Source organism: Anas acuta, chromosome 12 (genome assembly GCF_963932015.1).
Source record: "Anas acuta chromosome 12, bAnaAcu1.1, whole genome shotgun sequence".
In the NCBI taxonomy this organism is placed as follows: Eukaryota; Metazoa; Chordata; class Aves; order Anseriformes; family Anatidae; genus Anas; species Anas acuta.
The window spans coordinates 1,906,486-1,927,500 of NC_088990.1; the positions used below are offsets into that span (position 1 = coordinate 1,906,486).

The 21,015-nt window shown below is 37.9% G+C and overlaps 1 protein-coding gene across 2 annotated transcripts in view; it reads right to left on the minus strand.

The window, feature by feature from the left end:
* Positions 1-21,015, minus strand: part of IQCH (IQ motif containing H) — an 80,666-nt gene that overhangs the window by 24,257 nt on the left and 35,394 nt on the right. For both annotated transcript variants that reach the window (XM_068695818.1, XM_068695819.1), the window contains 4 exons: positions 18,333-18,416; positions 15,822-15,997; positions 12,297-12,569; positions 10,221-10,412 (listed from right to left, as the gene is read on the minus strand). In XM_068695818.1, the coding sequence (XP_068551919.1) occupies positions 10,221-10,412; positions 12,297-12,569; positions 15,822-15,997; positions 18,333-18,416 (725 nt within the window). The remainder of the gene's footprint in view (positions 1-10,220; positions 10,413-12,296; positions 12,570-15,821; positions 15,998-18,332; positions 18,417-21,015) is intronic.

A 21,015-nucleotide genomic window follows, 5' to 3' on the forward strand; every position in this document is an offset into this window, starting at 1 on the left:
AACAACCCCATTAAATACAGAAACTAACTGCATCGCTTTTACTGTTCAAAAATGTCCCAGAAGAACATGAGCATATAAAGTGCAAGGACCCTGACTCTATTGCTTCAGGCTCCTTTCCTTGCTGCTTCATAAGCATTCTCCTGCTTCCCCTGGGCCTCTTTGCTTCTCTTTTACATTCTCTCTCTCCAGCATCCAGAGCTTCAAAAGATGACCAACTGTCCTCTGATCTTAGCAATGTCCTAAGCCACAATCATATTATCGGGAGCTCTGGAGGAACATGATAAAACCTTATGGCTAACATCTAGAATAAGAAAAAAAAAATCTATTTTTCCAGATAAGTGAATTTGAAGAGATGGGTTTTGTCATGAAAAACATGATATGACGTAACCAAAAATACAAATTCAAAATCAGCATACTGTGATTTATCTAGTAAAATGAGAATGAGCATGGGCCAATAATTGGGGTGTCAACTCCACATACGGAAGACCTAGGTGCATCTTGATCCTGCATGAGATCTGCCTGGTGAGACTTTGGAAAAGTGACTTTCTTTCTGTGCCTCAGCTGTCCAGCCGGAAAAGGGGGATAACTGCTGTGCCCTAGATCATGTGGAATCGAGGAAAAATGCATAAAAATATTGAGGTGCTTAGATATGACAGTGATCTAGGCTACGTGAGCTCATGTCACATACTAAGGAGAAAAGTATGCTGTTGACTTTAAACATCTCTGAAAAAAATGTTTGAAAATGGTCTAAGTCAGTGTATCAACAAACTGCAAAGCATAATCTTAACCTTACAGCAAAAACAAAGTACTATATAAAAAGCAAGATCCAAGTTCAGAATTTACCCAGAGTTGGGTCCCACCTTGATAGCTTCCTCCCAAAACAAATCCTTAACCAGCAATTTTGGTTTTTGATAGCTCAGCTGACTAAAACAACAGAAAACTGAGCAAATACCAGTTGGCCTTGTCTTGGTTTGTATTGGTGTTGAAATATTGCTAAGCCAAGAAGTCACAAGATGAGGTGGTTTGTTGCACAATGAAAATAAATACAGCTTCGGAGAGAGGATCTGAGCCATGATGAATGTCATGGAGCTGCTGACCTACAAATCAGTTTGCACCTGTCAGTGCATTCAGCAGTACCTCTGTCACACCGACTCTCATCCCTGAGATCTAATGACTGGGTATTGAGCAATTTCAACAGAAATCTAAAAACAAACAAACAAAAGAAGAGGTATTTTGTGGCTGCCTGAAAGCTTTTGATGAATTAGAGGGGGAAAAAAATAACAATAATCCCTGCTGGATGCGTAGAAGCATTTGAGAGTGCTGTGACCAAGCCAGTATAAATAAAAATTAAACAACGGCTATGTGAACTGGGCCACAATTTCCCACTGCAACAATTTTGAGGGACATTAGGGCAGCCATGCCAATTCCACGGAGCAGTGCTGGGGACAGTTGTGACTCCTTTTAGCCAGAGCTGTTTTCACGGATCACACACCGCCGTGAAAGAAAGCTCCCTAAACTGGGTGCTAAATCAAGCAGAACTTCCAAACTCAGAAGAGAAACTTAGCTGGTTCGTAAGTGGAGGCTGCTGGCAAGACACAGAGCCCATTCACCTCACCTACCTGCAGAGGAACATCGTGTGCTGCTACTGCCTGTCCACGAGGGACATCAGCCAGGCAAGACTCCTGTGGCACTTCCTCAATCAACCAAGTGTTGCTTGCTTAAATAAGGTGAAATAACATGTGAAGGGGTGATCAGCTCGGGATAAACTCAGAATGCCTGGTAGGGCCGTGGGGATGCCCATCGCCAGGCTCAGGAGCACCTGGCAGTTCAAAGCACCCTCAGTACTAGCTGACTGCGAAGGGTGGGTGCATCAAAAGCAACCACGTTACTGGAAGAAGATGGGGGCTTTTAGAGAAATAACTGATTGAAGAAGATCTGAGAAATGTTCTTGAGATCAGACCCAACATAACAGTGCTTTTACCAAGGAACGCCTAGATAATCCAGGTGTTCACAGAAGGGAGATACGAGACCGCTTTTTCAGGATCAGCACCTGGAATTCCAGCTGAAGTTTTTTTGCAACTGTAAGCTCTAAAAAGGCAATAATCCTGATTACAGGGAGTTTTACTAGGCAAATTCAAGCCCAGATCCAACATTCACTCATGGAGTCAAACCTTTTAAAAGGATCAGTGCTCTGTAGGCTAATTTCATTTAAATTGGACGGTATCTCCAGCAGAGCTTACCAATGTTTTCTCTCTTGATGTGGCCCAAAACAATTCAGAATCATAGGCTCAATGTAAACAGGGAGCATTTGTTCAAATCTTTCAGCTGATTTTTCTTAGCACAAGTAAAAAATGAGCAGCCTAAATGCTGTTTACATCACGTAGAAACCTTTAAAGCTGTTCAAATGTTTTGCATCTTTTTATAATGCTGAATACGCATTAAAAAATTACACATTTTCTCTCTAAATCTAAAATATTTTCTTGCCCTTCTGCATGCTGAATTCTAGAAGTTTTTTTTTGGAATAGCACTGCAACAAAAAATAGGACCAAATGTGGCATATGCTGAAGGAAATCTTCTCGAGAAAGATCAGTCAACAAAGAAAAGCCTGTTGAGAAGATAAGTAAATAAATAGGAAGAAGAAATAGAGTTAGAAATAGGAAGAAAGACCTGGGGACAGAAAGAGGCTGCAGAGCAGAATGCATGAGAAAGTCCTGGGGCTTTTTAGCTAAAAATCAGATTGAAAGGAAATTATCTAGACCTCGCAAGCAAACAGACTGAAGAAAGTAACTTCCAAGTAAGTAAAGCTGACTGGGCCAGAGAAGAACAAAATCAGCAGACAGATCCCCAGCAAAACAAACTGCCATAGCTTTGCTGAAGTCAATGAAGCTATGGCAATTTATGCCACTTCAATGGCACTATGACAATTCACACTGTTTATACAGTATATCCTTTATATTGTGATCAGTGGAGCTATGATAACTTATTCTAGCTGCCTTGATGTGAATTGGTCCAGCCCAGCTTATTCTTATGTTCTCAGTAACATCAGCAACCACGGCAATATTAGAAGAGTCCAGTAACTGCTTTCAGACTGCAGTCCAGATAAGTTTAATTCCTTCTTATTTTGCAAAACAAACTGATTCAACAATTTCTTCAAATTCAGACAGATATCTGCTGGCCAGAACCACAACCTACCCCAGTGAACAAAACAATTTGAAGTGATTGTAAAAATCAAAACGATTTCGGATATGATACACTGATTACCCTACCTACTTAAAAGTTTGCAACCTGATTGAGAGCCCAAGCATTTAATAATAAACTGCAAATTTCAAAATTAAAAAGTGCCAATTTTGCCTTCCATGAGCTGGAAAAGTATGTTCTGATAGAAGGTAACATCATGTAAAACAGCCATCATTACCAAGTAACACAAATGTTTTTCGTATGTAAAATTGCTTTGTAAAATATTTGCTCCATCTGCTGAAAGTAGCAAAGACAATTTTCCCTGATAGCTAATGGCCCATTTCAGCTGTATGGCAAGTGATTCACCGTGGCTGCGACTTGCATTAAGTAGAATGGCGAAAACAGTGCACAGAATTCTCCACTTATGTAGTATTATCTACTCACTGCTTCCTGAGAGCCCGTCCCTCATTATCACGGCCTTCGCTTTGGATCAGCACACAGGACTAGGGTTGCTTTGACTCAAGAGGCTTTTTGTCAAACTGAGGCACATATGCTATGCTTCAATACAAAAGCACAAAACAGCCACTTTCCTTGACTACAAGAACAAGAAGGTTAGTTCTCTTTCAACTTTCCAGCACTTAAACTGCTGTTCCTTTTTTCACACCACATGGGGCCATGGTTTTCTCTTCTGGCTCATGCTGTCACTCTGCACGCTGAGGATTTCAATATATAAAGATCAAGCACTTCTTTTAATTCTAAATTCAGCTACATACACGCGCACACAAAGCAAAAAATACTGGCCTAGTCCAAAACACCCCTCCCAATTGCTTCAGTTTCATTGTATACTCTGCTACTTACCATACCTCTATTGAAAAGCACATGTTTACATTGTGCCCTGAACTGCTTCAACATCTGCTAACAGACCAATAAAAGATAAATAAACCAGGATTGTTTAGAAAGAGAGATCCTTTCTATTTCCTCTGAACACTCCTAAACTGGCAGCAGCAATATGCTGCCGAGATCCCTTTTTGTAGATGTCATCTCGGAAAACAATCTATGTGGGGAAATCAAATACAAAATCGCTACAGCCTGTGCTACCAAGAATCAGGCAGGAGGAGGATCTTGAAAGCTCTACAAGCCTGTCAAATAATTCTGCATGTTTATGCACGGCATGTTAATTTGGGATGATGACAATTTCATTAAAGAGTTTGCTTTCCTTTTCCAAAAACTACTCTATGTGCATTGGCATTTTGTGCATAAGAGCATCTATTTGGCAAGATTGCGGCCTTCAGTTTGTTTTCAAGGCTCCCCAAGCGTACCTTCAGAATGAGGAAAACATTACACAGTTTTCATACTTTTCTAAAAGTCCTTTAAAAAAATAATTTAAAAAATCCTACGTTTATTTCAAGATTTGTAAGTTCAGGACTTCAGGATGATAATACTTATACAAAATGAAATAAGTAACATTTGAGCACGTCTTTTCTGAATTTTAATTAATATCTGCAAACGCACAATCAATTCAGATACTCTCAGATTAGTAAGATTTTCCTAACTGGATTGTTTATCTATATTTCAAACTCTATAAATTTTGTTCAGTCGTGTCATCTATCTCTCCCCCCCCCCCCCCCCATTTCTGGCTTGTTTCACTAAAGAAAGGCTTATAATGAATTCCAAACAATGCGATTCCAAAAAGAAAAGAGACACCGTACAGATAATGCACAGTCACTTGCCAGGAATTTTATCTAAATTGCTGAGCTGTAACACTAAAGGAATTGTCAGACAAAACCCGCGCTGCATTTCACAAACAGCACACAGTTAAACTTCTTTTATTCTTAGAGTTGCCTGTGTGTTCCTTTTTTTTGGATTTTAGCAAAATAAACATTTTTAAAATAATCCAAGCAGGCATTTTATTGCATGTGATAACATTAACGGATTTCAGATTTCTTTAGTGCTCTTGCTTTATCCTCTCCTTCCACACTGTTATTGCTAAAAACTGGCAGTTAAATTCAATTGATTCAAAATATTCTGGATCCATATGGCCTCAAACCCTGGAGCTGAAGTTCTGATATTGCCTCACTGCTGTTTTCTAGCATTTGCCTCTACTCCAGTCCCCAGATGGTGGAAGTAACATTTAAACCTCCTTTCCTCTGCCTTGTACAATAGACCTTGGCACCATTTCAACTGTTTACTCCGGTAATTAACAGCACTGATACCACAACAATTACAACTCCTACAATCTTAACACAATAATGCTATGAATTAGTGAGAGCTAATGGCTGGAAGGTATAGTGGTTCCAGACTGCGAGATCTGTGCATTTTTAGAATAAAATAAAAGGTACAAACAGCACGCTTGCGGTAGACAATGATTACCTAGTAATTAGTTTACACAAAGCTTCCTATTTAATGGCAAAACGCTGTAATTAACGCGTGACAGAAAATCAAAGGGTACTTTGTAAGCATATGAAAAATTAACACTGCAGGCCTATAGCTTTATGTACTGATTAGAAGCATATTAAATCAATAGGACATACACACCAACAGCTTGCATATCTGATTATTCCAGGTCTTAGGAATGGATATCACGGCTTTAATTTAACCAAGGAATACAATTATCATGCTTTAGTTAGGATTTAACAATCACCTGAAACATCGCTAAGGCAGCTACATAGATATATTAATAAACTGAGTTAGAGCACTGCTGAGTGTTTGCAGATACAGTGACTATTTAAACTATTTAGATATATGTTCACAGAGCGCTGCCCATACTGGGAGACAACCTGCAACTGTATTGCTTTACTGGTAATCACGTTCTTCTTTAAGTCTTTGAGCTCTTTCCCTTTTCCGATTAAATATCACATTGGACAGAAGAAATTTTAAAAGCCTGTCAAAATTCGGTAAATGGATCTTCTGTGTATCTGGCAGAGTTTCTGGCCCTCTTCAGGTTGAAAAAATTAGCACACCTGCAATTGCATGTGTACAATAAATAACAGCAGCAGCACAGAGTACTCGCCTACGACCCCACTCAGCAGACGGTAGGTGTTACACCAAGAGCAATTCAATTGCTTGCACTTCATCCCAGTTCCACCAATATTTGTGTAGCCTTGCCCCAGAACAGTTGGCAGTGTTACAAAAGGTGATCAGAACAGTGAAAATGAGGATGGGTAACAGAAAGGGGGAAAAAAAAAAAAGGCAGTGTTGGGAGGATGTATGATTCAGACAGACATATTAGTGTGCTGGCAATACCACATTTCTACATTTCTCTGACAGGACTACAGATGATTTTATTTTATCTATTTATAAGAATGCTCTTTACTCTGAATTCCTGCTTCAGCAAAGCAACAGGATATGGTACATACATGTAAGATTCAAGTTTATTATAGTGAATGCAACTCATTCAACCAGTTAAAAACCTCCTCACCACTATTCTTGATTTTCAAGCAATCACGAAGTTCATCTAATTACTTATTACAGGGCTTTTGAATATTGACCAAAACCACTTAAATATAAAGGAACACCCAGCACTTCATCTTGGCCTTTGAAATTGCAATTTTCCAAAAGCAATCAATGCACAATCCTGAAACCAGCATCTGAATATTGCTTCTTGCAACTCAGACTGAAAGTTGGGTTTTCTGGATTTATCACCTTTTGAAAAGATTTTGATTTCCTATTACACATTTTAGTGAATTAACCAAGATACGGTCTATAAAGAAAAGAAACCATGACAAAATACTGCGACACAAGTGGAGACAACGAGATTCAAACTCTCTAACATTTAAAACAGTAGGCTGCCCAAGCACATTAAATAGCTTTTCTTCTTCTACAACAGGCATTTAATGAAGAGTTTTGAAACGGCTGTGTAGCCACAGCCAATTATAATAGCTTATTCAAGAGAATATTTGTTGTTTCTTTTTCTGTGTCTTGTTCTGTTCTTGTATTTTGGCTCTTTTCCTCATTATCCCCATATATCCCTCCTTTTGTTTTCAGCCTGATCTTCTTATCTTAGCCTTGCTGCTATGTAAACTTGCCACATGTTGCTGGTCCTGGTGGTTAATTAAGAGTTGCAGTGTAATAAAAGTTAATTCTGAAATTAATTTGACTATTAATCTTACCTCATGATTTAGCTACTATTTACACATGTATAGTTACACAACACGGTGGGATCTCTGCACAGTCCTGTATTATTTTATGTGAGGGCTGCTAGAAGAACAAAAAAAGGCAACACTAACAGGAAGGCAACATTATCCTCCCTCTAACAGGCAAGAGCACTGTGAGTGTTGTGAGTTCAAGTCTAAGACCGAGAGGCGCTGCAGGTTTTGTCAGCCTTGTCTCTATTCCAAAACAAACAAAATAACCACAAATAACATACGTGGTAGACTGCTTCTCCGCTGTTCTTTACTGCTTGAATTCTGAGTGGTCATGTGGGCATCTTTCCTCCAGCTCACATAAAGCAGGGCTGAATAAGGTCTGCTTAGCCACAAATTTTACCTCTGACCACAGCCACAAGTAGATGCTCAGGTAACAATATGAAAACAAATGTCTTTACAAACGGCCTCAAACTGCAAAATGAGCATTTATGTTGAAGGCAGTTCTCTTGATATTGAATATCATTAGAATCTGGGCCTCAGGATGAAATTTTTTATAAACTGGCAGACTTAAGCAGTGCACAGTAGGATGAAGGCCTTGCAGAGACATTCAGCAGAGTTTGTAAATTCTACCCCTTACAAGTTGTGAAATAATTGTTCAGATAACTCAGATGCTGCATTAAGTTAACGAGGTAAAATACATCAATAATCTTGTCCTGCATTTTTGTTTGCCCAATGCTATTTTTGAAATGAGGAACCTAAAATCAGTCTCATTTTTAGATGGAATAGATTTTTACACAATTCAAACTCAAAAACTACATTATTTTTAATCTCTTGTCTACTACATACCAATGAGGAAAATCTGGGTATCGTGTCTTAAACTGCTATGCAAATGATGCTATTTGTAAGTATTAACATAATTTAGTGCTTACAGTCATATTCTCATTTCTAATAATTCTACCAGAATGGAGTCTTTTCACTGTACTCTTAGCCTGCAGGATAGTCTTTCATCAAGAAGCTGAATTTTTTAATAACCTGCCAGCATACGTTTTGTATGTGGCAGCCTATGCCAATGACACAATGTCTTCATTATCGAAAGAAACAGGTCTACATACTGTAATAGGACATTAAAGCATGCCTGTGCTCATAAACTAATGCTTTGATGTTTAAATGTGTATCATTACAATGGTATTCCTTAACAAAGGATGATTTTAATCCTCTGCTCTCAATGGTAATACTCAATGGAAACTGCAATTCATTACATATAAAAAAGGTCTCCTGTTTTACAAAAGGGGGCTAAACTCAGAAGGCAGAAAAATTTGAACACACATATTCAAACAAGACGTTCGAAATAGCAGCAAGTTTCACTTTAATATTGGTCTGGATTTATGGAAGCTTTCCTGCTGACTCTAGGAAATTAGATCAAATGCATCATTCCATATATATTTTCCAACTTCCAATAAATGATTGTGTTTGAGGGCTTCTAAAGGATTGGTTCCTGGCTACATCAAAGCCTAACATAAACACAGTATGAAAGGGAAAACAGAAAGCTAGTTATCACTATGTCCCTTCATTCAGAGTCACTTAGCCATGGAATAATTAAAAAGGCACAGAAACGGGAGCGCTAACTCTAGGTAATAACACCTGTATAGGCAATTGATACCAGCAAAAAACTAGACCTGGTGAAACTGCATTTTATCATGTCTTCTGCCCTCAGCTCTGACGGTGGGAGCAGGATCCAGGTATGTTCTACCAGCTTCATGTCCCAGAAAGCTCAATGGCCAGACAATGCTCCCACTGGGGCAGCTCTGCAATGCTCTGCTTCGTACTGGTTGACTTGTACACAGTTAGGGATCCTCAGCAGATTGGAGAAATTAGTGCTTCAGTTTTATACGATAAGCTCCATTTCATAACGCAGAATTATTTTGTAGTTGTCAAATGGAACAGAACTGTAATCGGCCCAATTTGAAATTTTAATATACAATATAATTCAATCAAAGAAAAATTCCAAAACAGTTTTGATTGAATTAAAACAAAAAAAAATCAAGAGAGCTATAATGAGAAGTTTATGGAAATTAAGCAATTCTTTCTGGATACATTCCTTCTGGCTTTAAAACCATTACATTAGGAATGAATATGGCACCATATACAGAAATATTAAATGCTTATTGAAATTAACACATTTAAATACCAATGAATATTTAAAGAACAAATAGTTCTCCAAATACCAGAACTAATGAACTCTAGTTTCAGATGGATTTTTCTGCGGTTGAGATGTATCATCTTACAATCTCTCTCAAGCATATGGATTCTCATGAATCCACTAGTGCAAGAGTTCATGCTATATTGTTTCCCTCAGTTAAATATTTATAGGATTTCTCTCTGTCCTTACCTAAACACCCACTGTAATGAAACATGCAGGAGTCTAATGATCTCTGATACTCCGTGTTCTGTCTTCTATAGATGAAAATCCCTAACAGGCTTAAAAGTTGTTAGTGAAGAAAAATATACAGAAAAAATAATCCTTAGGAAGCCAGCTTAAAAAGTAAATAGTTTGTATGTGGTTTCAAATTGATTAGCATTGTTCACTATATTAGTCCAACAGTTTTGCTGCAGTAATTCCAATGTTTCTACATAGCTGTAATGCTCTACCACTAATAGACTCATTCCTACATGCTCTCACTTTGGATAAAAAAACCTATGTAATTAAATGTTCTGTGCCCAAATCATTCCACAGTTGGATATCAGACATTTGCTCACGCTTTGGGATATATTTTTTTTTTTAATTTGAATTACTGTTACCTACTACTTTGTACAAGCTGCTCTGGACTCTGTAACACCAATGCTTATCTATGTCTTCAAACAAAAGCTTCGAGAAAAGACTTGCTGTGAGGTACAACCCCAGCAGCCTAGGAAGGAGCCAGGCCAGCAGACCAGATACCCTGCTCCTTTATTACTTACATGTGCCCACTTCTTACTCCATATCTCAGGGCTGTGTTTCTGACGTTCCTTCAGAACCCAGGGGTAGCATTTCAAATGCAGGATAATATCACAGTAGGCAGTGCCATTTCCTCCAGATTCATCATTCACTTTAAACAACCAGCGCCGCACTTCCATGTTGTCAATGATCAGCTGACTGAGAACACTGATCATCTGTGGAGCAAGGACACAAAGATATTTGGTACCATGACAATATCAAATTGTTCCTTGATTTACACTCCCCTTTCTCAAATGTTTGGACTTGAAATCTAATTATGGTTTCTGTTTCTTAGAGATACTTGTCTTTTTACAGTTATCTTGGACACTCAGTGAAAGCAACCCTGAACATTTTTTGATGAAGAATTTATAGTCTTCATCTGGTACTTGAGTCCACTTGGGTGGACTACCAAACAACAACATTCTGTTTCCTACAAAAAAGAAAACAGAATCTTGTTTGTCCAGGCTTTTTTGTCACATCAGAATCTTCGGTTTTGGATCATCAGTACAGCTAAATAAATATTTTTGACAGGGGGATAACATGGGATGGACTACCCTATTTGCAAAATCTGAGAAACAGTTGTGCCAGATTCTAACACCAGCCAAACATCTGTGGAATTTTCCTACTGGAGAGTGCATTATACGGTTATAAATATACGAAGGAGCTACTAGGCAGGCTTTATAAAAATGCTAATTATTTATTTGTATATGTACACAGATTTAAATGGGCTTCAAATGCCTTTTGCCCAGCTGGTGTAGGGTGCAATTAGCTTCGTAGAAACTGCAGATGCCTTTGAACCCAGTAATAGTATTATCAGATCTTTTTGCATTAGCTAGAAAGTATTTTTATATAACAATTTTTGGGAGTCTTTTTCCTTATTTTTTCCGCTGACCTCAAATACAATTACATGTGTGTTTCAGATGCTATTATTTGTGGCTTTTGAGAATCCCATAAATGTGTTTTTCTTGATGACTCCCCTACAGTAATGAAAAGGATCAATAATACTGTAAGGACTGTAGCAATCATAAAGAATTATGTGCTATCTTTAAGTGAAAATTGAATTGTGCTTTAACATAGTGTCACCTTGCTTTGATTATTTAACCTAAAATGTCAATATTTCATACACGCAAACAGCAGAAGTAGAACTTCCATAACACTGTAGAATGAATCAAAAGTATTAGATTCACGTAAGTTAGTTATTTAACAATAAATCAAACAGTGGTTTTACAGATCATTGATCACATATTTATTTCATCTGCTATAGAAGTTGCAATGTATTTGTGTAGCTTAGGTTGTTTTCACCGTTAAAGGTGATTAATAAAAAGAAAAGCAACGTGAAAAATCTAAGAAAGAATACCTATGAACAATGGCAGATTACCTCCATAAAAATATGATAAAAATCATTACAGATTGTATTTAGACATACAACAACATATTGCAAACTCAGCTTTTAGAATGAAATACTGAGGCACAGAATGCAAAATAAATGTGTCAACTGAATACACTACAGAAAAGTCAAGTGCCTTGTAATTTTAGTTTAGCAATACTTTGTCATGTCATGCTGACAAGATCATCAAATTTAGCAATGATAAGCCAGAGACAAGGTAAAACTTCAGCTGTAGATATGCTCAGTGAACCTCAAATTGAATGGCTGGCTTCCTAAGTGGAAGAAGTTTCCCCTTTATCAAATACTTTGCTTCCCAGAAATCCCTGTTCTATTTTCAGTCACTGGTAAAAGTCCTATTAATATCATTAAGGCCATGGCTTCATCCATGGAGCAGCAACACAAGCTGTTTGAAATAACCGATCCAAAAAGGGCTTATATATTCTCAAGATCGTATGTGAAGAATATGAGAACAATTGTATTGCTTGCTGACTGGGATACGAATTGCATTTAATTGGTGAAATTCAGCTGAAAAAGAGCCCAACCTCACCCACGATTTAATCAAACCTAGTTAGGGTCTAATCGATACAGCCATTGCAATTCTATAAAGTTTGCATCCTATCAGGTGAAAACAGGCACCTGCATGTTGACGCATCCCAGAGCACATCCTACTTACCTGCTCGTTGTTGTAGATGTCAGATTCTCCAGGAGGGGTTGGCACACAAGCACTGGCAAAAATTCGTTTACTTCCAGACTTGGTACTATAGAGATGAGCCACTTCTGGCACTGAGCCTAATATAGGCACATTTAACATGTCAGCCACTGCTAAATCATCTTTGTGGGGAACCCCTCCAATAATGTAGGCATCTCTGCTCTGGATAAGGATTTTTATTCTTTTGATTGTCTTGGGACTGTACTTCAGCTGAGTGGCTAGGCACATGTGATGCTTCTGTATAAAGATAACATTATTCTTGTTAAAAGGTGTTCTTTTCTATTCCATGAACCTAATTTATAATGTTGCACACAATAAATACATTATTAATAGCAGGCTGGGTTATGACCTATCCTGTAGCTTAGCAGTTTAAATTGATAAAAGCTGTTGGGGTGAGGCTCCATAATTGTGCACATCTTTAGTGTGTTGGAAATGGGCTCACTGGGAATAGAACTAATTACTACACATCTGTATTTATTTGATCCATACGGAATTATCCTTCTGTCAGTCGGCAGAGAGGCTGGTGGCCTTTGGATAATAGTGATTCATCTCAGCAACACTTCTGGCATGGTTTAACTCTAAAGCACCTAAAAATCAATACAAAAATGAAGAAAAACCCCTATAGCAGAGAATGTATTTCACCATACAGTTCAGCAGTATTTTAAGCGATTTTCTGAGAATAAAACACTTTGATTTACAAAAGCTTTCACTGATCACATTAAATTACTGGGGATATACATTTCCATTATACAGCAGTTCTGATAGCTACTGTAAACGCAACTGCAGAGTACTCAAGGTAAGAATAGTATTTTTAAAATTATTTTTTTACAGTACGTTTTCAACTTTTTGTAAGGAATTTTTCATTTTTTCTAAAAAAGAGAACTCTATTGCTGAACAAGTTGCCTGTGACAGCCTTAAATTTAACCTAAGAATATCAGTCGTGGCAAGTGAAACCTCACAAGTATTTGCTGCAACATATCCTGTGTGTCGTTTGCAGGCAACCCAATTATCTTTACAAAGGTATAGAGAGGTGCACTGACGTTGGGTATAGAGGTGCACTGACGTTGAGATGGATGGGACAGTACAATAAACATCCATTGCAAAAGATTGCCATAAATGAGGAAAACTTCTTTACATTGAGATTTTATCTAATCAAGGCCCAAGTATTCCTTTCCAGGGTAGCAGAAATGCTGGATTTTCTTAGGGATATGCAGGACTGAGGAACACAGCGTATTTTCCTTCAAAGTTCTGGATGCTCCTTCACATGGACTAAAGTATAAATCCTAATTCCAACTCCTTGGACGGGGATGATGGAGGAGCCCCCAGAAATGGACAGAAGGAATCCCTTTTGTCACTTGCTTAATGTTTTCTTGTACCAAACACATCGCTCCCCAAAGTGCCCAACTCTCCCTGTAAAGGAGCCAGACGTACTGAAAGCAGAAGGGGGATATGTCTACAGGTCAGAGAAATGAGACAATTTTCAAACTTCTAGTAGGAAAAAGGGAGTCACACAAGTAAAAGGGCAAACAGAACAACAAACACATTTTCCTGGATTTTTTTTTTTTTTTTCCTTCTATCAGTTTTAAAACAGAGGCTCTTAATGTTCTGATTCAGTTGTTTCTTTTCTCTTGAGCACTGGTACAAAAGCACAGAGATGGCCCGTTCTGTTGGTCTCATGGCAGAGTTCTGCCACGTCCCAAACAGGATCAATTTCCAGCCCCGGTCACTTGCTCCCTGGGGCCATGGGGACAAGATTTGTTTTGTGTCTCTCAATAATAGATTTTACAGTTAATTAAGGAGTGCAAGAAACAGGCTGTAAAAGCTAGTTCATTCCTGCTTTGAGAGTGGTATGGCTGCCATGATATATGGTAGTGTGAGCAAAAGCAGGTAAAAGCAGGAGGACTGAGGAATCCCCAGAATTTCAGCACAACACAGTGGAATAATGGCTGATGGATTAACCAAAATGTAGTTCTTGTTTCTCAAGTCTGTCGATTTTTTTTTTTTTTAAAACTTCCCAAGATCAGAGAAGCTGAACTTGGCATCAACTTCACCACAATGAGCAAAGCTACAACTACCCCACTTTGAATTTGCTGCTAGTTGAGGAGCAGCAGAGTGTAACATTGCACCTGGCTGCACAGAGTCACACAAGATCATTCTCATAACTAGAGAGTAAAGGACACAGGTATGCGGACACCTCTTCCTCGCATTCTCTGCAGACACCAAGAAGTGGTGCAGGGCTCTCTGTGTCTGGTTTTCTTTTCCATAGATTTTCCTCCCATCCCATTCCACCGAAGCAACTAGCAAACTGGTTAAGGTTGACCTGTGCTTCTGGAATTGCTCAAAGTAGCCTGCTAAGGTGGCCTTCAAGCCAGATGTTCATACTTCAGGAATAATTTCAGATACACTGGTACAGCAAAAGGTTTTATAGAGTAATCCAGAAGAAAGATGCCCCAAAAGAACCTGTAAAATTCTAACCCTTACACAGACAGAATGACAGCTAAATTTGTGATCACTCAAGCCAGCGGGTGACTAGATTCAGTTAAAAGTACAGATTATTCCACACATATTGCAATTTCCCATTCTTAATGATGGCACTAGCATACTTCTCAGCATTCTGAATCTGGGTAGGGGGCACAGTCTATATCCACGAAAGAACCATGCAGCCCTTGCAACTAAAATTATCTCCCTATATCAAAGCATACAAACATTTCCCAGTAAATCATAGCAGCAGCAGCAATTTTCACAGGGTTGTTTGCTCTTCACCTGGTAAAGAAGCTTTGTTTGGAAAATTTCAGCAGAAATATTCCAAGAGTGGGGGCTTCAAATATAGACACTAGAGATATAAATGTATCACAAAATTTTACACAAATCAAATCTTAGCTAAGATACTGTGAACTTAATATTTACAATATAAAATTGTTTTTCACTGTAAAGGAGCTTCACTGCACTGCAGTACTATCAGAAGCACTGTATGTAGCATACAGTAGTTAAGGTCTCATTTTAGATGATGTCCCAGCACGTGGATTTAAAAATGACTTGGCAGATTTGGAAATCATGTTTCTATATTATATAACCTAAATAGTTTTAAGTTCTGTTCTTTACAAAGTTCTAAGTTCGATGTAATTGCAAGAAACACTACCAACACACGGATGATTGGATGCTGGGCTACCCAGAGATAAAGTTTGAGTAATAAGAATGGTTTATTGCTGTGATTTGCTTACAGATATAAATCTATCAAGTTCACAGTCCCAAGCATATAGTAAGAATGAACAGTGGCCTACAAACAGCCAATATAGGACAATCTGAACTAAGTCTATAAAGCTAAACCAGGATATTTATTTCCAATGCTCTAACTAGTAGTCTAATCAGTAAAGCCCTTAAACTTGCAATAATATTTCACTGATGTGTACCAGAGCGTTACAAGTTATAAAATTTCCAATTTAATTTTACTGCATCCCTCAAGCTGTAGTAATTAGAAGACAAACTCACAGGGAAGCTGTTTATAGCTTCAGGGGTGAGAATTTTGAACCTGTCCTGCAGGTCACCCATGTCCTCAGGGTTCCCAGATCTAACAGCTGCCTGCAGACCCAGGAGTTTATTGTAATACTGCAGTAACTCCTCACTCAGATGAAGGGGGCAGATGTAGATGACGTCCACGTTGGCATCTAAAACAAAGGGGCACAATGCTCATTATTGGGAGAAAGGTAGACTCCATTCACAACAGCAATCTGATGATTCCTGAACATTTGCTAACAAACAGCTTCCCTACAAAAAAAAAAGGCACTGGAAATAAAACCCAGATCTTTAATTCCCTAATCTGAGTGGTTTAACTGCTTTTTCTGTGCTTCAGCATTTCTCTGAAGAGAGGTCAGCAACCCAAAGAAATAGCTAGTTTTCAGAATTCAATCTGCAGAACATATTGGGGGCAGAATTTTGAAAGTCTTGCAGGGGGATTTATCTACGCGACTCACATTAACATCAATGGGAATTGTACACTGCTTTAAAAATATATCCCATTAAGTTCAGTAAATTATAAAACTGAGCTATTAAGTTTAGAAAGCTGATGAAATCGCAATTTCATACGCTGCCTGGATTTTGCACGGCCTGCTCCTATTCTTGTCCTGTCCAAATAAAAGCTCACGGTAGGATACCATTAATAACTATTGTTGAGCATGTGAGTGTGCAGATTAGCTAGTTAAATACCACAGTGTGAAAATCTGTTTTCTGCATGTAAAACAACTTGGGCTGAAAGACTGTGTATACACTAACACTAAGAGGTGAGAAAGTGAAAGTCTGTAATATATTCCATTTCGGAAAATTTTAACCACTGTGCTCTTCTAAAATATTAATAGATGAGTTAATGAACTAATTGCCTTGTAACGTTGATAGGGTATGCTGCCAAAAAGCACTCCTAGATTTTTATCCAGCTCCTGCTGAAATCAGTAGGAAGTCTTTCATTGTCTTTACTAGGCACAGAAACAGGAGCCCTGAAAGTGCCAGGGACAACTGCTCTTACACGTGAATGAATCAGAAGCAATGAAACTATTGGACTAAGGAAACCCTGAACCTATCGTTATAAAGGAATAAGAGATCCCACTCATTCACTTTTGTTTTGCCTTACTGCTACAGGCAAACACCACACATTAAAAATGTAAGGCCAGAGTCTCAACTGAAGCATTAAAGCAGTACAGCATCCGACAGTCAGCACTACATCTGAGTACTGGTAGAGCCTTTACATAACGCAGGTCATTACCATATAACTTTTAAAAATATTTAAAAGAACAGCTCACTAGAACTGTTAGTCAATACTCTTTTATGCAAGTTTACAAAATCAGCCTGAAAATTTACCAGCTTGGGTACAATAAAAACTACTTCCCCACGTTGTCTATATGCTGAAAGCACTGCACTGTCAAAAATTGACAAGCTCAAGTGCATCTGGTGAATAAAATGCTGCAACAGATTTTACTACTCTTAGCTCTGCCCTGTAAAGAGAAGCACAAGTCTGCTTCGGACACAGTGGGGCTTCAGAGACAGATTAACTAATAGCAAGTCACATCAAGCAAGGAAATCCTCTGGTATAGTAAACAAAAAGAAAACTAAGGTGGTAAATGACAATGCTCTTCTGCCAGGCACAGGTAAGGCATCTGATCTAGTTAATATTTTAGTTAATAATTAACTAGTTTGCATCTTACTCATGGTCTACTTTACATTTTACAGTGAAACCAATTTTCATGTTCACAGATTTTCAAGTAAGAAAGATTGTCTATATAATGCGTTGACTTTGTACCTTTAAGTTTCTAAGTATCATTTCAGAGACAAAATGAATGAATAAATAAATAAATAAAACTACAGTGGAAAAACAGTATTAGTGTCTAGATAATATATAAAGGCAATTACATTATTATTTTAGGCAACTGTAAATTTCTGCATCTAATATATTTTTGTTAGAAACTTACTAAATGGCATTTATAAAATAATAATGATACTGAAATATATATGAATCATGTAAAGTATGTCATTCCAGGGAGCCAATGAAGTTGGTCATTGACAAATAATATTCTTCATTGCTTTGCTTACAAGAGGACTGTCATTCTAGGAAAAACTTTTTAATGCGTGTCTCTTACCTCATTTGCTAATTAAAAAAAAAAATTGGTTTAAATAAGGGCTTGTTCCTTTCTAGCATCTTTCTCTCTCTACGAGCTTGAATGAACACTAGCAGAATTAGCTACCTAATTTTGTAGAACACTAAGCACTTTTGCTCGTTTGTGGTGCTCAGCATGCCACAGGATGAGGCTGCTTTACATTACCACAGAGTCAGAAAAATCAGTATGATGTTCTTATGAATAACTTGGACAGGAGAAAATGGCATAATTGCTTCTGAGCTTATATGTTCTCTATAATACTAATACAAAAGGAAAGTCCTCACCCATCATTCTCTCTTACTCACAAGTATGGGCAAATAACAATCAAGATATAGGCAGCCGACAGCTCGTAACATACCCAGTATGTCACACAGTCTTCCCATCTGTAAATTCTGTTGGAGAGCAAAATCAGGAATGTGTTCACGAATGCACTGGGAATATCCTGGAAAACAAGTAAAGATGACCCCCCCCAAATGTATTCAAAAAGCCCTGATATATATTTAAAAGAAATCAGACTTTTATATTAAAAAGCTGTAATATAAGAATTGCAAATCCTAAACATGATATTGCATAAATTACATCATCTGTATGAATTTATTTTTACTAATGAACTGATGTAACATCATGGTTTTGTGTCATGAGATTTTAAATAAAGACACTACAGACCTACAGAGCTTTATAATTTAAATGTGTAGCCACATCTGAGTATTTTGCTCATCTTCTATGCGTTTCGATTTTTTTTTAAACACTGAAAAAAATGACACCGTCATTAAGCAAGAATCCCAGTAGAGCGGTACATTTTGTCCTTCACACAGATAAAAGGCAACAAAAACACTTCATTAAGAAGATGTCTCAGTGATACCTGATCACTTTGTTGCAGAGGATGAATGAGTGGCAGCCTGTCTGAGCTAGGATAATCTATTTGGAGGTCAGACTTCCAACTGATTGCAGACTTGCATTTGAAAAGACTGCTGCAAATGACATGACCACTGTGACTATAATCTCTAATCTCGTAATTTTTAAATTAAGTTAATTCTAAATAAATCAGTATGTATATACAAACTCACACAAGCACACAATGCGAGTTGCTCGTTGCCAGTTGTGATTAAATCAATATGGAAGTTCAGCCTAACACTCAGTACATGGCATGAAATCTTAAGATTCATTACCAAGACCCTTACAATATTCCAATGTATCTCCACATGACCAGTCATTTATGAAAAACTTAGTTTGACTAAAATTTGCTAAGTATTTCACTGCTTTCGTATTGGAATATGGTAACGGGATCTTTCATGTGAAGCCACCTGTTTTTTACTGCAAGGGCAATTGTTAGAAGTAACAAACATTCTAAGGTGATGTGCCAACGCTGCCATACTGCACACAGGAAAACAAAACAATTAAATATGGAGAAATATAAATCTCCAGATTCGCCCAAATGAATTGCATATCCTGTGCTCATATTCCCAATGTTCCAGTACAACCATAGCCTGGGCTAATATTTCTGCTTTGTAATGTACTCGTGGTTCATGTGTCACTAACATTTTGAGCTTCTGCATTTGGTCTCAAGTGCACAAAACATTTCAAATAAATTTGCACTTGCCAGAAGCAAAAGCTCTTATTTTGATTCAAAGAACCTCTTCTTTAGTTGATCTATACCTGTAATCTGATTAAATTAAATTCCAAATCATGTCTGAAAACAGTGATATTGACAAAAGCTGGCAATGGCAGACCACTTGAGGATATGGCTGTTCGTTTGCACTAGGTGTCAGAACATCACAGCATCAGACTGACAGAGCTGGTCTACAAGAGGGTTGACCTTGCAAGGTGAGAACCAAGAATTTTGATTTCTCAGTTTAGTGGCGCTGGAAGGACACCGAGGGACTTCCTCCCTTGCATGAGTTTTACGACAGTGTTTGTGCAATGACTTCGGTGGAATGCTCCCAATTTACACAGGGGTAAGTTATAGGGAGAGTTATAGAAGTACTAAAACAACGGGTGTAGGAAATAATGGTAAAGGGCCTGCTTTCACCTCCCCTTTCAACCTCAGCCATGACCTAATGCCACTTAATTGTGATTTTCTTAATAAATTTTGCTTGTCTCAAAGTGTCTTCCCTCAGCAAAGAATCCACAACACTTTTCAAACTCACCTTTGAAAACAGAAGGAGCAGTGTGGATGAGGGGGATAGTTTGAGTAACCACGGGGCGATGTCTGAAGGGAAGGAGGAAAAGAAGCTATCTGGGATTCAGCCACCGTGTGCCTCCAAGAGCTTGGGACAGGTCTAGTAAATAATACTTAACTTTTATTCACCTACTGTTCAGCTGAAACTGCTTTTAAAAAGGATTCATGGATCACATGAGAAAGCTTTGATGAATACACAGCGGGCTATACAAGGAGCCAAATTTTATTTATTGTAAATTCAACTGGTTGGGTAGAAAGACTGATCAATCATTTAAAAATAGTTGAAAGAGAAGCAGTATTTGAATCCCAAATATTGCAGAAGTGTATTCATCCATTAGAGTGTGGGAGTAAATCTGATTAGAAACTTCCAACTCATTTTTCATTACACTAGCTGACAAAAATGCTAAACAATCTTTAAACATGGAAAAATATGTCCTTTTTTTCAGCTGTACTAGAAACCAAGAGTTTTGTTTTGGGGAAATAAATGGAAACATTTTTTCCTTACAGTAGTATAATTTAAGCCCTCCACTGTTCCTTTTCCTGGATCATTTCCAGAAACTTGACTTAAGTCTGAAAATGTTCCTGAAATGAAGGCTGATGAAAAATTCAGTGATGACTCTATCTGCATTTATTGGAACTCTATTTGCACAAGAAGAAAAATCAGACTTGGGCTTGACATAAATGCTGAAGTCAAGGAAATGTGAGTAGAGAGTTTGGGGCTCTGTTCTTGGCTTACAAGGCAGAAGACAGAAACCACTAATGGCATATAGTCAAACAGTGACTCCGGGTGTTTATCTGCTCTGTCCCAGCTTTTATAATTCAGACATTCTTAGGATTACCCAGACTCAGGCCTTAAAAAAAA